General features: G+C 52.1%; 1 protein-coding gene across 2 annotated transcripts in view; it reads right to left on the bottom strand.

The window, feature by feature from the left end:
- The window catches only part of SMIM35 (small integral membrane protein 35), a 138043-nt gene that overhangs the window by 17926 nt on the left and 104811 nt on the right, over positions 1-15306 (bottom strand). For both annotated transcript variants that reach the window (XM_069614457.1, XM_069614456.1), the window contains exon 4: positions 9413-9551. In XM_069614457.1, coding sequence (XP_069470558.1) covers positions 9440-9551 — 112 coding nt within the window. In that variant the 3' untranslated portion in view covers positions 9413-9439. The remainder of the gene's footprint in view (positions 1-9412; positions 9552-15306) is intronic.

Raw genomic sequence — 15306 nt, 5'->3', positions numbered from 1 at the left:
GACGTCATTACTACGGTGGATGGAACGGAGATAGCCTCCGGACCAGTAACGCATACCACTCAAGAAGTGACGCTAGTAAGTCAAGATGGACACTATGAGAAGATCGTGTTCGATGTGATCAAGGCTCCTCAGTTTCAAATTATTCTAGGAATACCTTGGTTAGAGAAACACAATCCTCTGATCGATTGGCGAGCAAGAACGGTCCAGTTTCCAGAATGTGTCTCTACTTGTCACCCTCCACCTGGTGTTGCACTGGCAGCAATTTCTTCAGAGACTCCCCAGTTACCTCCCGAATACGTAGAATACCAAGATGTTTTCCGGAAGGATCAGGCTAACTCTCTACCTCCTCATAGGTCTTATGACTGCCAGATAGCCCTGATACCTGGATCTACTCCTCCTTGTAGTAGAATTTATGCCCTCACCGAGCCTGAGAACCTTCACCTTCGACAATACCTGGATCAATACCTGGCAAATGGGTTTATTCGTCCTTCCAAGTCCCCTGCTTCTTCAGCTTTGTTCTTCGTTCCAAAAAAGGAAGGAGACCTTAGAACTTGTATAGATTATCGCTGCCTGAACCAGATCACCGTCAAGAATAGATATCCGTTACCTTTGATCCCTGAACTCCTGGACCAAGTCAGAAAAGCATGCATATATACAAAGCTGGATCTTAGAGGAGCCTACCACTTGGTACGAGTAAAAGATGGCGATGAATGGAAGACGGCCTTCCGCACCAAATATGGGCTATTTGAATATCAGGTCATGCCCTTCGGACTTTGCAATGCCCCGGCCGCCGTCCTCAGAGAGCTCATAGATGTGTGTGTTGTTGTTTACATTGACGACATCCTCGTTTATTCTTCATCGGAATCTGAACATCGGAAACACGTGAAAATGGTCCTCGAAAGATTGCGTCAACACAAACTTTTCGCTAAGTTGGAAAAATGTGTTTTCAACGTGACTGAAGTTGAATTCTTGGGATTCATATTATCACCTAGCGGAGTGCGTATGGATTCAAAGAAGGTCGATGCAGTTCTCAAATGGCCATCACCATCCTCCGTAAAAGGTGTGCAAAGCATGTTAGGCTTCGCTAACTTTTACCGCAGGTTTATCCCCGAATTTTCTCGAATAGTCCAGCCCATCACTGCCTTGTTAAAGAAAAACAAACGTTTTGAATGGTCTACCGAGGCGGAACAAGCTTTCCAGGATTTGAAGACTAAATTTATCTCTGCACCAATCTTAAAACACCCTCGCCCCGAACTCCCCTACATCGTGGAAACTGATGCTTCAAGCCTTGCCATGGGGGCAGTTCTATCACAAAAGGACCCGGTAACCAATCAGTTGCATCCCGTGGCATTTTGGTCCCGCAAATTCTCGCCTCCTGAAATCAATTACACGATTACTGACAAGGAACTTCTGGCTATCAAGTCTGCCTTTAAGGCTTGGCGGCATTATCTTCTGGGGGCCCGACACACCGTTACTGTGATTACGGATCACCGAAACCTGCAATATTTGAAAACCGCAAAAGCCCAATCCTCTAGACAACTCCGTTGGGCATTATTCTTTGCCGAGTTTGACTTCATAATTACCTATCGACCTGGTACAAAAAACGGTAAAGCTGATGCCCTTTCTCGGATGGGAGTGGAAGAACACTTGATCAACCCTAAACCTGTACCAATCATTCCCGAACAAAGAATTCTGGGTGTAATCGCCACACAATCCATAGAGGAAGTTAAGGATAAAGCCAGGCAACTTGTAACTCCAGCAGACATACAGAATTGGCATCTGCAGGGAAAGGACTTTGCAGTAAAGGACAACTTATTGTATTTCCAAGAACGATTATACCTGCCCAGCACAGATTTACAGAAAAAAGTAATCTCTTGTTATCACGATTCTTTAATGGAAGGACATCCCGGTATGGCCAAGACCTCAGAAAAGATCAAGCGCTACTTCTGGTGGCCGTCTTGGAAAAAAGATATCAGAGACTTTATAATGTCCTGTGGAGTATGCGCCCAAAACAAGAGTCAAAAGGAAAGACCAGCAGGCCTCTTACGCCCTATTGACATCCCACCTCGCCCTTGGCATACGCTTTCTATGGACATTATCACCGATCTACCTCCATGCTCCGGATACAATACGATTCTAGTAATCGTGGACTTATTCTCCAAGATGGCACATTTCATTCCGCTCAAAGGCTTGCCAACAGCAGCAACTCTGGCCCGAGAATTTCTCGAAAACATCGTCCGACTGCACGGTTTTCCTTTGGTTCTAATTTCGGATCGAGGTAGTCAATTTATTTCTCATTTTTGGCGAAGTTGCTGTCGGTCGGCTAAAATTGATGTGAGACTATCGACCAGTCACCACCCTCAGACCGACGGACAAACCGAGAGGACCAATCAAACTCTGGAACAGTATTTATGCTGCATGCTGCAACAAACTGAAAAAACTTGGAAAGACATCCTTTGGATAGCCGAATATGCCTACAATAACTCTGTCCATTCGGGAACTGGGAAAACCCCGTTTTTTCTTTTATACGGCAGTCACCCTCGAACCTCGGAGTTGGATCCCCTCCAAGATCTTGAAACACCAGCAGTAGACTACCTGCATTCTACAATCACCCAAGCCTTTAAGGAAGCTGTTTCTCACCTTCAAAGGGCTAAAGAACAATACAAGAAAGGAGCAGATCAACATCGGAAGGAAGCCCCTCAATATCAAGTAGGGGATCAAGTCTGGTTATCCACCAAATATCTACCTCTAAAAGGGCCACGCACATTCAACCCAAGATACCTTGGTACCTATTCCATCACTACCATAGTAAACGCAGTAGCGGTCAAGTTGGACTTGCCCCCGCACATGAAGATACATCCGGTCTTCCACGTCTCTCTATTAAAACCCGTGCAACCTCAAACCCGACTAACTAAATCTCCAAAACCCATCCTAGTTGATGGAGAACTCGAGTTTGAAGTCAAAAGCATTCTGGACTCCAAGATCTCCAAATCTAAACTATTTTACCTAATTGACTGGAAAGTCTACGGCCCCCAAGAGAGATCCTGGGAACCTGCTGAATATGTCCACGCTCCTCGCCTAATCAAAAGATTTCACCGAACATTTCCTGATAAGCCAAAACTCCCGGAGAAGCCCGGTTTGGGAGGGGCCTTGAGGGGGGGTACTGTCATGATCTCTGCTTCCAAAAGGTCAGGGTTTTCCCAACTCCCTTGGAAGCAGATCCATAACCCAGGTTCCGAGTGCCAACCAGTCCCAATTGGGACCTTTTGGACCCAGTCCTGGCGCCAGTGGCACCAGGCTCATAAATATGCCCAGTCCCAGCGCTGGAAGCGCCGGGCTCATAATGCTTGGGTGGACTTACCTGCAGCAGACCATGCTGCTTACTTGCCTGCCAGTTGAGCCTCTGATCCTCTTCTGTTTGGAACTACTTTTCCTGTTGGGTGGGGCAGGAGCCACTCCCTAGGTTCAGAACACTGGAACTCTTCTGGAAAGCAGGAACTCTTTTCTTATCTAGGCGTGGCTGTGGAAGGAGACACACCTAAGCACTACAGGAGGCTATTTAAACCACACCCGATGGATGAATCTTGCTTTGCGTTATTCTGCATCCTCTGCAGCAGAACGCTCATCGTGTCTTCTGCATCTGATCCTGGGCCTAAGGAAAAAGGCTTACCATCCTGAATCCAGTCTTCAGCAACACCTATAAAGACAAGAACGAACAGGTTAGCATTACGGTCTTCAGTGACAGCTCTTCACTTACCTGGTCCATCGGCTGTCACCAACGCCTCGCGCTGCATTACGGCATCTGAAAGACAAAGGCTTACCTACTCTTCGTGCGCTCCGGAGGTCTTCGCACTGCATTCCGGCATCTGAAAGACAAAAGCTTACCAACTCTTCGCACGCTCCGGAGGCCTTCGGCGCTGCATCCCGCATCTGAAAGACAAAACAAGGTGCGTTTAAAGACATTGGGGAACTTTAATACTCACGTGCCATTACTCCTTTCCACATCTAACCCAGTGGGTATTCCGGCACCCTGCAGCCGCTCCGAACTTGTACCTGCCAAAATAAAAAGACAGTTAGAGCGCATCGTGAAGCAGGCAACAAGCGCTTACTTACGTGCTTCCAGGCGCTTCTATTCATCACACGGGCTCCATCTTCAACTCACTTCAGCCCGTCATCCGCCATCGCCGGAACCCTGCAAAACAAGAGACATCATTACTAAAGACTTTTAAAGACATTAGAATTACTCGAAACTTACCGTTCGTGCAGTAAACGACGGACAGCAGTCCTCTGAAGTCAAGAGGCCTGCTCCCCTTATCCAGTGAAGAAACTGGTTACAGCACCCTGCCCCGAGGCAGATGGAGAGCACGGCGTTCACTTATCTAAGGTGAGAGCGTTAACCTTTGGGGTTCTACAGGAGAAGAGAAAGGGAAGAAGAGAGAGACATTCAATAACCCAGTTCATTAATCCCATATTTTCTATCTGCAGACATCTTACCCTTCGAGTCAGACATACAGTGCACAGAGGTCCAGCCCAAAGAGCCAGCCATGTGTTACACATCACCTTTGAAGATACGGTATACGCCCAGTCAAGACCGGCGCCTCTGCGGGAATCAGGTGAGCGTTACACCCACCCATCGTCGGCTTGAGGAAACATACACCACAAATACTGTTCCAGGGTTTGGTTTGTACTCACGGTCTGTCCATCCGTTTGCGGATGGTGACCGGTGGACAGCCGGATATCAATTTGGGCCTTGGTGCAGCAGTGCTTCCAAAGTTTTGATATAAATTGGCTTCCTCGATCCAAAATGATGACTGAAGGGAAGCCATGTACTTGCACTATGTTGGTTAAGAAGGTATGCACAAGGGTTCCTGCGTTTGGTAGGCTCTTCAGTGGTATGAAGTGCACTATCTTGGTCAGCAAGTCCACAACCACCATGATGGTATTGTACCCATTACACGGGGGAAATTCTGTGATGAAGTCCAGGGAAATGGTGTGCCATGGGGCTGGCGGTATAGGTAAGGGGTGGAGCAACCCTGAAGGTTTGGTTTTAGGCGTCTTGCTGTGGGCACAACATCACAAGTCTTGATGTAGCAAATCACGTCCTTTTGCCACGTAGGTCACCAATAATGTTGGTGAATCTTTCCTAGGGTTTTGGTGATTCCTGGATGACCCGCTGTCAGGGCTTCATGGTAGTTATGTAGTATTTCGTCTTGCATTCTGGGCTCCGGGATATATGACCTTCCCTGGTAATAATGGAGGCCGCCCTCGATGGTTCGTTGCAGATCTTGGGTAACCCATTCCTGCCATTGTTCCGGTTTCAACGATTGCTGGATGTCACGATGGAACTGGTCTAAAGGCGGTAACATAGAACTATTCAAGCCCAGCAATTTTCTCCCTGGGATGATGGACACAGGTTCTGGAACTGTGTAGGCATCCCTTCCCTCTAGGCTCCATTCCATGCACAATAGGGCATTTGCCTTCCCATTCTTAACCCCCGGGCGGAACGTGATGACAAAGTCGTACTCCGAGAAAAATTGGGCCCACAGGAGTTGGCGTGGGGAATGGGCTTGTGCCGTTCGCAGGTACTGCAGATTCTGAACATCAGTGTACACCATGATAGTATGTCATGCACCTAACAGATGGTGGCGCCACTCCTTGAACGCTGCCTTGATGGCCAGTAACTCTTTGTCGGTTATCGAGTAGTTTAGTTCCGCTGGTGAAAACATTTTCGACCAAAACACCAAGGGATGTAGGTGAGTTGTCGTCGGGTCCCTTTGAGACAACACTACTCCCATCGCAACACTGGAAACATCTGTTTCAACCACGGGTTTGGATGCTTGAAGATGGGTGCCGTTGTGAATTGCATCTGGAGTTGTTTGAATTCTCACTCAGCTTCCGGGGACCATTTAAAGGCCTTGCGCTTCCTAAGCAGTGAGGTGATAGGATGTGCAATATCTGAAAACCCAGGTATGAACCGCTGATAGAAGTTAGCAAAGCCCAGGAAGCTTTGCACGGTCTCGAGCGATGTAGGCGAAGGCCAGTTCAAATTTGCCTCCACTTTTCTATTATCCATTTGGATGCCATGTGGGATTAGTATAGTAGTTGAGGAACTCCACCGTGGTTACATGGAAAAGGCATTTCTCCAGCTTTGCGTACAAGTGATGCTGGCGGAGCTTTTCTAGGACGGCCCTAACACGATCTACATGCTCCTCTTCGGTCGCGGAGTAGATTAATATATCGTCCATATAGACCATGGCGCAGACATCCAATAACTCCCGCAGTACATCCGTCATGAGGAACTGGAAGGCTGTCGGGGCATTACACAGCCCAAAGGGTATTACGGTGTATTCAAACAGACCATACTTTGTGCGGAAGGCCACTTTCCATTTGTCCCCCATTTAATGCAGACTAAGTTGTATGCCCCACGCAGATCCAATTTGGAGTATATTTTTGCGTCCTTAACTTGGTCGAGGAGTGTGGGAATCAACGGTAAGGGATACCGGTTCTACACTGTGATTTGATTGAGCCCTTGATAGTCGATGCACGTCCTCTGGTCCCCTTCTTTCTTCAGTCTAAAAAACAGGGCGGAGGACCCCAGGGACTTGGAGGGCCAGATAAACCCATTGGCCAGATACTGGTCTAGATATTCCCGCAGATGTTGGTTCTCTTTTTCTGTGAGCGCGTAGATGCGACTGCACGCAGGCTGGGACTCTGGTATTAGATCAATTTGGCAATCATATGGTCTATGTGGTGGAAGGGTGTTGGCTGATTCTTTCTGCAACACGTCCTCAATTCTTGGTAACTAGGAGGTAATTGTCCTGCCGTGCTGGGGGAGGCTGCTGCTTTTAACTTTAGCACTCTATGGACTGGCAGAAGGTACGGGTAACAAGTGCACAGGCATTCGGAGGGAAAGATCACCGTGTGTGTTTTCCAATTAATGACAGGATTATGCCGTTCTAGCCACGGCATTCCAACTATGAGTTGAAAAGGTGGGGCACTGATCAAGTTGAAAGGCATGCGCTCTCGGTTGCCGTCTTGGCATAATAGTTCCACTTCTACTGTGCACTGCATTATGGGTCTGGATTACAGTGGAGACCCGTCTACTGAAACAATGTTGTCTATCTTCTCCCTTGACTGCCCCGGTATGCCCAGTCTTCGAGCTTCTCCGATATCGATATAGTTGCTGATGGCCCCGTAATCAATATAAGAAATCAGGGCGTACATCCGGTGAGGTTGCCCTGGCCTGATCTGAATGACAGGTAAGGTGAGGTGTGAGACCATGGTTACTTTAGCTTCCCTCGACAAGCCGATCACTACTCTTGTCAAGCCCTAGAGTTTTCCGACAGCTCTGCAGGATCCTCGGGACTGGTCACTGTCTCTCCAATGGCACCCAGGGCCTGCTTATTCGGCTTACTAGGGCAGTCTTTCAAGAAGTGGCCCGCCTTGCCACAATATAGACACAATTGTTGCTGCCGGTGCTTCTCTCTTTCCTCGTTCGAGAGTGGTCCCCTCGCACAGCCCAACTGCATGGGTTCGGGGGTATTTTCTTGGGGAAGCACTTGTACTTCACGTGGGTGCACATATACGGGCTGGGCTTCTGCCCCTGTTGGATCTGCCTTTCTCTCTTGCAAACGATGAGCCAACTGTATCACTAAGTCTATATAGTCTGCACAGCATTCAGGTGGGTGGACTACTTGCGCTAAAACGTCTTTCAGCTCACCCCGGAGGCCTCGATAGAAGAGGGTGGTTCTTTTTTCCTCTGGCCAATTCGTTTCAGCCACGAGCCGATTGACTGTCGTGATGTATACCAATAGATCTTGGGACCCATGCCATAGGGCCAGCAGTTCTACGTCTAAGTCTGCCCCTTGATTTCTGCGGGCAAATAGTTAGTCCAGCTCTTGCTGAAATGCGCCAAAGTTATGTAAGACGGGGTCATCTCAGTTCACTAGCGGTACAGACCAATTAGCCGCGTGACCCCCCCAGATAAGACAAGACAAAGGCCACCTTGGCTTGGTCCGAAGGAAAGCCCCTGGTCGGCACAGGAAGTGCAACCTACACTGGTTCATAAATATGGCCTACCTCTGGTGGTCACCTAGGAAGCGGTCGGGAGGGACTAAGGGAACAGAAGGCTGTGTTGTGACCTGAATTTGGGGCACCCCCTCTGCTACTCTGTTTGAAGGACCTGGTAGGGGAACCTGGCCGGCCTGAGCGACCAATAGCCGCTTGACCAAATCCTGGGTCTTCTTTCTATTGACTACCACCTCCCTCCTGATTGCATTTGTCTCTAAGCGGGCTGGGTGCACCTCGGCCTGCAATTCCCCCAAAAGAGTGGACAACTGGTCTACCCCTGGATCCATGGTACACGGGCAGAGGTAGTGAAGTGGGTTTAGCAGTTTGTCAGGCTTACCTCTGGTGCCCTGCCGGAGTGCCTGGTCCGGTCTATACTGATGTATAGCCCCCTCGCTGTTTGCCTTCACCCTGACGCTCGCCCAGCCACTCCTTCCCCCATTGGTAGACTGTGGATTAACTCCCAGGGGGCCGTGAGGTTGGGAGGGACCTGGGTGGTTTCAGGACATTTGGGCTGTATTGTTTCTGGGGGTCAGGGTGACCTAAAGGTAAGTACAGGGTAAGTATAAGGGACTTTTGGACTGTATTGTTTTGTTTTGAGGGGTTGTTACAGCATAGCTGGTATAGATGCATTGGCAGGTTTTACACCTCCTAGCATGGCATAGGTGTGTTCTGTGTCTTATAAGGGGCTTATTAGGTATACTGCAGTGCAGAAAAACAGTGTGAATGCAGCGAAATTCTGTGCCTGTTGCATTACCACCAAACTACCACACTGCCACACTAGTTTGGTAGTAGGGAGGTTGGAGCTAAATCTTCCTTCCAACCATCCAAAAATTGACAGCATTACCACCCGCGTTAACTTAACGGAAATCCCCACAGAGTCTTAGGGACTCCTAAATTGGGATTTGTACCGCCCTACCACCACTTGTAATCCTGCAATAAATCCACACGACCATGTGGCAATAACAGTAATTACTTTTGGCAGTATTTCGGTGGATTTACCACCGGAATACACCCAAACTGGTAATGAGGGCCATAGCTATGATCTAACGGAAATGGGTTTCTAGTGGAAGGCCATTCTTGATTTTTCAGTTGATTGTTTGCAATTAAGGAGCTTAGCTGCTGATATATTTCAGTTCCTTAACCCTGCAGAATATTGATCATAGGTTCAATCAATTATATTTCATTATGTTACCGCCGCGTGATAGGTGACTGTTATGCCTTCCTCCATGCACACTCACAAATTCCTGCTGCTTCAGAGTGCAACCAGTGTCTGCAATCAAAGGCACAATGTAAGGCGCCCTCCCTCCTTCAGGGAAGGTGACGCCACCCAACACAAGCTCACCTGAAATGGCTCTCCACCTGCCCCAGCTCACACATCGGGCTCGTGGAAGCGCGTGTACGCTGTGCCTCCTCCTGCGCCGCTCAGGGACCCACTCACTGTGAAGGGGGGAGCAAACTCCAGCTTAGTGGACTTCAGCTTCCTGTACAAAGAGAAACAGCCGTCAACCCCTTGATTGTGCTCACAAGGACACACAAACAGACACACACAGGAGTGCAAAGAGGGAGCCACATACAGGCACCGAGGAGAACAGCCAAGAGAAGCACAGCTGAAGAAGCAGCGGCACAAAGCAGTGCAGGGCTGCAGGAAAACCCTGAGAAGCACAGACAAAGAATCAGAGGCACAGAGCAGGGCAGGGCTGCAGCCAGACCCCGAGAAACACAGACGAAGAAGCAGAGGCACAGAGCAGTGCAGCCAGACCCTGAGAAGCACAGACGAAGAAGCAGCAGCACAGAGCAGTGCAGGGCTGCAGGAAGACCCCGAGAAGCACAGATGAAGAAGCAGAGGCACAGAGCAGTGCAGCCAGACCCCGAGGAACACAGACCAAGAAGCAGAGGCACAGAGCAGTGCAGCCAGACCCCGAGAAGCACAGGTGAAAAAGCAGAGGCACAGAGCAGTGCAGCCAGACCCCGAGAAGCACAGGGGAAGAAGCAGAGGCACAGAGCAGTGTAGCCAGACCCCGAGAAACACAGACCAAGAAGCAGAGGCACAGAGCAGTGCAGCCAGAAACTGAGAAGAACAGACGAAGAAGCAGAGGCACATAGCAGTGCAGCCAGACCCCGAGAAGCACAGATGAAGAAGCAGAGGCACAGAGTAGTGCAGCCAGACCCCGAGAAGCACAGACGAAGCAGCAGCGGCAAAGAGCAGTGCAGGGCTGCAGGCAGACCGTGATAAGCACAGACGAAGAAGCAGCGGCAAAGAGCAGTGCAGCCAGACCCCGAGAGCACAGATGAAGAAGCAGCGGCAAAGAGCAGTGCAGGGCTGCAGGCAGACCCTGAGAAGCACAGACGAAGAAGCAGAGGCACAGAGCAGTGCAGCCAGACCCCAAGAAGCACAGAAGAAGAAGCAGAGGTACAGAGCAGTGCAGCCAGGCCCCGAGATGCACAGACAAAGAAGCAGAGGCACAGAGCAGTGCAGCCAGACCCCGAGAAGCACAGGCGAAGAAGCAGAGGCACAAAGCAGTGCGGCCAGACAATGAGAAGCACAGGCGAAGAAGCAGGGGCACAGAGCAGTGCAGGGCTGCAGGAAGACCCTGAGAGGCACAGACGAAGATGCAGAGGCACAGAGCAGTGCAGCCAGACCCTGAGAAGCACAGACGAAGAAGCAGAGGCACAGAACAGTGCAGCCAGACCCTGAGAAGCACAGACGAAGAAGCAGAGGCACAGAGCAGTGCAGCCAGACCCCGAGAAGCACAGGTGAAGAAGCAGATGCACAGAGCAGTGCAGCCAGACCCCGAGAAACACAGACCAAGAAGCAGAGGCACAGAGCAATGCAGCCAGAAACCGAGAAGAACAGACGAAGAAGCATAGGCACAGAGCAGTGCAGCCAGACCCCGAGAAGCACAGACGAAGAAGCAGAGGCACAGAGCAGCGCGGCCAGACCCCGAGAAGCACAGACGAAGAAGCAGAGGCACAGAGCAGTGCAGCCAGACCCCGACAAGCACAAAAGAAGAAGCATAGGCACAGAGCAGTGCAGCCAGTCCCCGAGAAGCACAGAAGAAGAAGCAGAGGTACAGAGCAGTGCAGCCAGACCCCGAGAAGCACAGACGAAGAAGCAGAGGCACAGAGCAGTGCAGCCAGACCCCAAGAAGCACAGAAGAAGAAGCAGAGGCACAGAGCAGTGCAGCCAGCCCCCGAGAAGCACAGACGAAGAAGCAGAGGCACAGAGCAGTGCAGCCAGACCCCGAGAAGCACAGGCGAAGAAGCAGAGGCACAAAGCAGTGCGGCCAGACAATGAGAAGCACAGGCGAGGAAGCAGGGGCACAGAGCAGTGCAGGGCTGCAGGAAGACCCTGAGAAGCACAGACGAAGAAGAAGAGGCACAGAGCAGTGCAGCCAGACCCCGAGAAGCACAGGCGAAGAAGCAGAGGCACAGAGCAGTGCAGCCAGACCCCGAGAAACACAGACCAAGAAGCAGAGGCACAGAGCAATGCAGCCAGAAACCGAGAAGACCAGACGAAGAAGCATAGGCACAGAGCAGTGCAGCCAGACCCCGAGAAGCACAGACGAAGAAGCAGAGGCAGAGAGCAGCGCGGCCAGATCCCGAGAAGCACAGACGAAGAAGCAGAGGCACAGAGCAGAGCAGCCAGACCCCGACAAGCACAAAAGAAGAAGCATAGGCACAGAGCAGTGCAGCCAGTCCCCGAGAAGCACAGAAGAAGAAGCAGAGGTACAGAGCAGTGCAGCCAGACCCCGAGAAGCACAGACGAAGAAGCAGAGGCACAGAGCAGTGCAGCCAGACCCCAAGAAGCACAGAAGAAGAAGCAGAGGCACAGAGCAGTGCAGCCAGCCCCCGAGAAGCACAGACGAAGAAGCAGAGGCACAGAGCAGTGCAGCCAGACCCCGAGAAACACAAACCAAGAAGCAGAGGCACAGAGCAGTGCAGCCAGAGCCTGAGAAGCACAGCCGAAGAAGCAGAGGCACAGAGCAGTGCAGGGCTGCAGGCAGACCCTGAGAAGCACAGACAAAGAAGCAGAGGCACAGAGAAGTGCAGTCAGACCCCTAAGAAACACAGACGAATAAGCAGAGGCACTGAGCAGTGCAGCCAGACCCCGAAAAGCACAGACAAAGAAGCAGAGGAACGGAACAGTGCAGCCAGACCCACAAGAAGCACAGACGAAGAAGCAGAGGCACCGAGCAGTGCAGCCAAAACCCGAGAAGCACAGGCAAAGAAGTAGGGGCACAGAGCAGTGCAGCCAGACCCCGAGAAGCACAGATGAAGAAGCAGAGGCACAGAGCAGTGCAGCCAGACCCCGAGATGCACAGATGAAGAAGCAGAGGCACAGAGCAGTGCAGCCAGACCCTGAGAAGCACAGCTGAAGAAGCAGAGGCACAGAGCAGTGCAGGGCTGCAGGCAGACCCTGAGAAGCACAGCCGAGGAAGCAGAGGCACAGAGCAGTGCAGCCAGACCGTGAGAAGCACAGCCGAAGAAGCAGAGGCACAGAGCAGTGTAGAGCTGCAGGCAGACCCTGAGAAGCACAGACGAAGAAGCAGAGGCACAAACAGAGCAGTGCAGCCAGACCCTGAGAAGCAAAGACGAAGAAGCAGAGGCGTAGTGCAGGGCTGCAGGCAGACCCTGAGAAGCACAGACGAAGAAGCAGAGCACAGAGCAGTGCAGGGCCGCAGGCAGACCCGGAGAAGCACAGTCGAAGAAGCAGAGGCACAGAGCAGTGCAGGCAAACCCCAAGAAGCAAAGACGAAGAAGCAGAGGCACAGATCAGTGCAGGCAGACCCCAAGAAGCAAAGACGAAGAAGCAGAGGCACAGAGCAGTGCAGCCAGACTCTGAGAAGCACAGCCGAAGAAGCAGAGGCACAGAGCAGTGTAGAGCTGCAGGCAGACCCTGAGAAGCACAGACGAAGAAGCAGAGGCACAAACAGAGCAGTGCAGCCAGACCCTGAGAAGCAAAGACGAAGAAGCAGAGGCGTAGTGCAGGGCTGCAGGCAGACCCCGAGAAGCACAGACGAAGAAGCAGAGCACAGAGCAGTGCAGGGCCGCAGGCAGACCCGGAGAAGCACCGTCGAAGAAGCAGAGGCACAGAGCAGTGCAGGCAAACCCCAAGAAGCAAAGACGAAGAAGCAGAGGCACAGATCAGTGCAGGCAGACCCCGAGAAGCACAGACGAAGAAGCAGAGGCACAGAGCAGTGCAGCCAGACAATGAGAAGCACAGATGAAGAATCAGAGGCACAGAGCAGTGCAGCAAGACCCCGAGAAGCACAGACGAAGAAGCAGAGGCACAGAGGAGTGCAGCCAGACAACGAGAAGAACAGACGAAGAAGCAGCGGCACAGAGCAGTGCAGCCAGACAATGAGAAGCACAGATGAAGAATCAGAGGCACAGAGCAGTGCAGCCAGACCCTGAGAAGCACAGACGAAGAAGCAGCAGCACAGAGCAGTGCAGGGCTGCAGGAAGACCCCGAGAAGCACAGATGAAGAAGCAGAGGCACAGAGCAGTGCAGCCAGACCCCGAGGAACACAGACCAAGAAGCAGAGGCACAGAGCAGTGCAGCCAGACCCCGAGAAGCACAGGTGAAGAAGCAGAGGCACAGAGCAGTGCAGCCAGACCCCGAGAAGCACAGGGGAAGAAGCAGAGGCACAGAGCAGTGTAGCCAGACCCCGAGAAACACAGACCAAGAAGCAGAGGCACAGAGCAGTGCAGCCAGAAACTGAGAAGAACAGACGAAGAAGCAGAGGCACATAGCAGTGCAGCCAGACCCCGAGAAGCACAGATGAAGAAGCAGAGGCACAGAGTAGTGCAGCCAGACCCCGAGAAGCACAGACGAAGAAGCAGCGGCAAAGAGCAGTGCAGGGCTGCAGGCAGACCGTGATAAGCACAGACAAAGAAGCAGCGGCAAAGAGCAGTGCAGCCAGACCCCGAGAGCACAGATGAAGAAGCAGCGGCAAAGAGCAGTGCAGGGCTGCAGGCAGACCCTGAGAAGCACAGACGAAGAAGCAGAGGCACAGAGCAGTGCAGCCAGACCCCAAGAAGCACAGAAGAAGAAGCAGAGGTACAGAGCAGTGCAGAAAAGCCCCGAGATGCACAGACAAAGAAGCAGAGGCACAGAGCAGTGCAGCCAGACCCCGAGAAGCACAGGCGAAGAAGCAGAGGCACAAAGCAGTGCGGCCAGAAAATGAGAAGCACAGGCGAAGAAGCAGGGGCACAGAGCAGTGCAGGGCTGCAGGAAGACCCTGAGAGGCACAGACGAAGATGCAGAGGCACAGAGCAGTGCAGCCAGACCCTGAGAAGCACAGACGAAGAAGCAGAGGCACAGAACAGTGCAGCCAGACCCTGAGAAGCACAGACGAAGAAGCAGAGGCACAGAGCAGTGCAGCCAGACCCCGAGAAGCACAGGTGAAGAAGCAGAGGCACAGAGCAGTGCAGCCAGACCCCGAGAAACACAGACCAAGAAGCAGAGGCACAGAGCAATGCAGCCAGAAACCGAGAAGAACAGACGAAGAAGCATAGGCACAGAGCAGTGCAGCCAGACCCCGAGAAGCACAGACGAAGAAGCAGAGGCACAGAGCAGCACGGCCAGACCCCGAGAAGCACAGACGAAGAAGCAGAGGCACAGAGCAGTGCAGCCAGACCCCGACAAGCACAAAAGAAGAAGCATAGGCACAGAGCAGTGCAGCCAGTCCCCGAGAAGCACAGAAGAAGAAGCAGAGGTACAGAGCAGTGCAGCCAGACCCCGAGAAGCACAGACGAAGAAGCAGAGGCACAGAGCAGTGCAGCCAGACCCCAAGAAGCACAGAAGAAGAAGCAGAGGCACAGAGCAGTGCAGCCAGCCCCCGAGAAGCACAGACGAAGAAGCAGAGGCACAGAGCAGTGCAGCCAGACCCCGAGAAGCACAGGCGAAGAAGCAGAGGCACAAAGCAGTGCGGCCAGACAATGAGAAGCACAGGCGTGGAAGCAGGGGCACAGAGCAGTGCAGGGCTGCAGGAAGACCCTGAGAAGCACAGACGAAGAAGCAGAGGCACAGAGCAGTGCAGCCAGACCCCGAGAAGCACAGGCGAAGAAGCAGAGGCACAGAGCAGTGCAGCCAGACCCCGAGACACACAGACCAAGAAGCAGAGGCACAGAGCAATGCAGCCAGAAACCGAGAGGAACAGACGAAGAAGCATAGGCACAGAGCAGTGCAGCCAGACCCCGAGAAGCAGAGGCACAGAGCAGCGCGGCCAGATC

The sequence above is a fragment of the Ambystoma mexicanum genome, chromosome 9 (assembly GCF_040938575.1).
Source record: "Ambystoma mexicanum isolate Mex_15411 chromosome 9, UKY_AmexF1_1, whole genome shotgun sequence".
Taxonomy (NCBI): Eukaryota; Metazoa; Chordata; class Amphibia; order Caudata; family Ambystomatidae; genus Ambystoma; species Ambystoma mexicanum.
The sequence above is the reverse complement of the archived record's forward strand: the minus strand, read 5'-3'. Positions and strand labels throughout refer to the sequence as shown.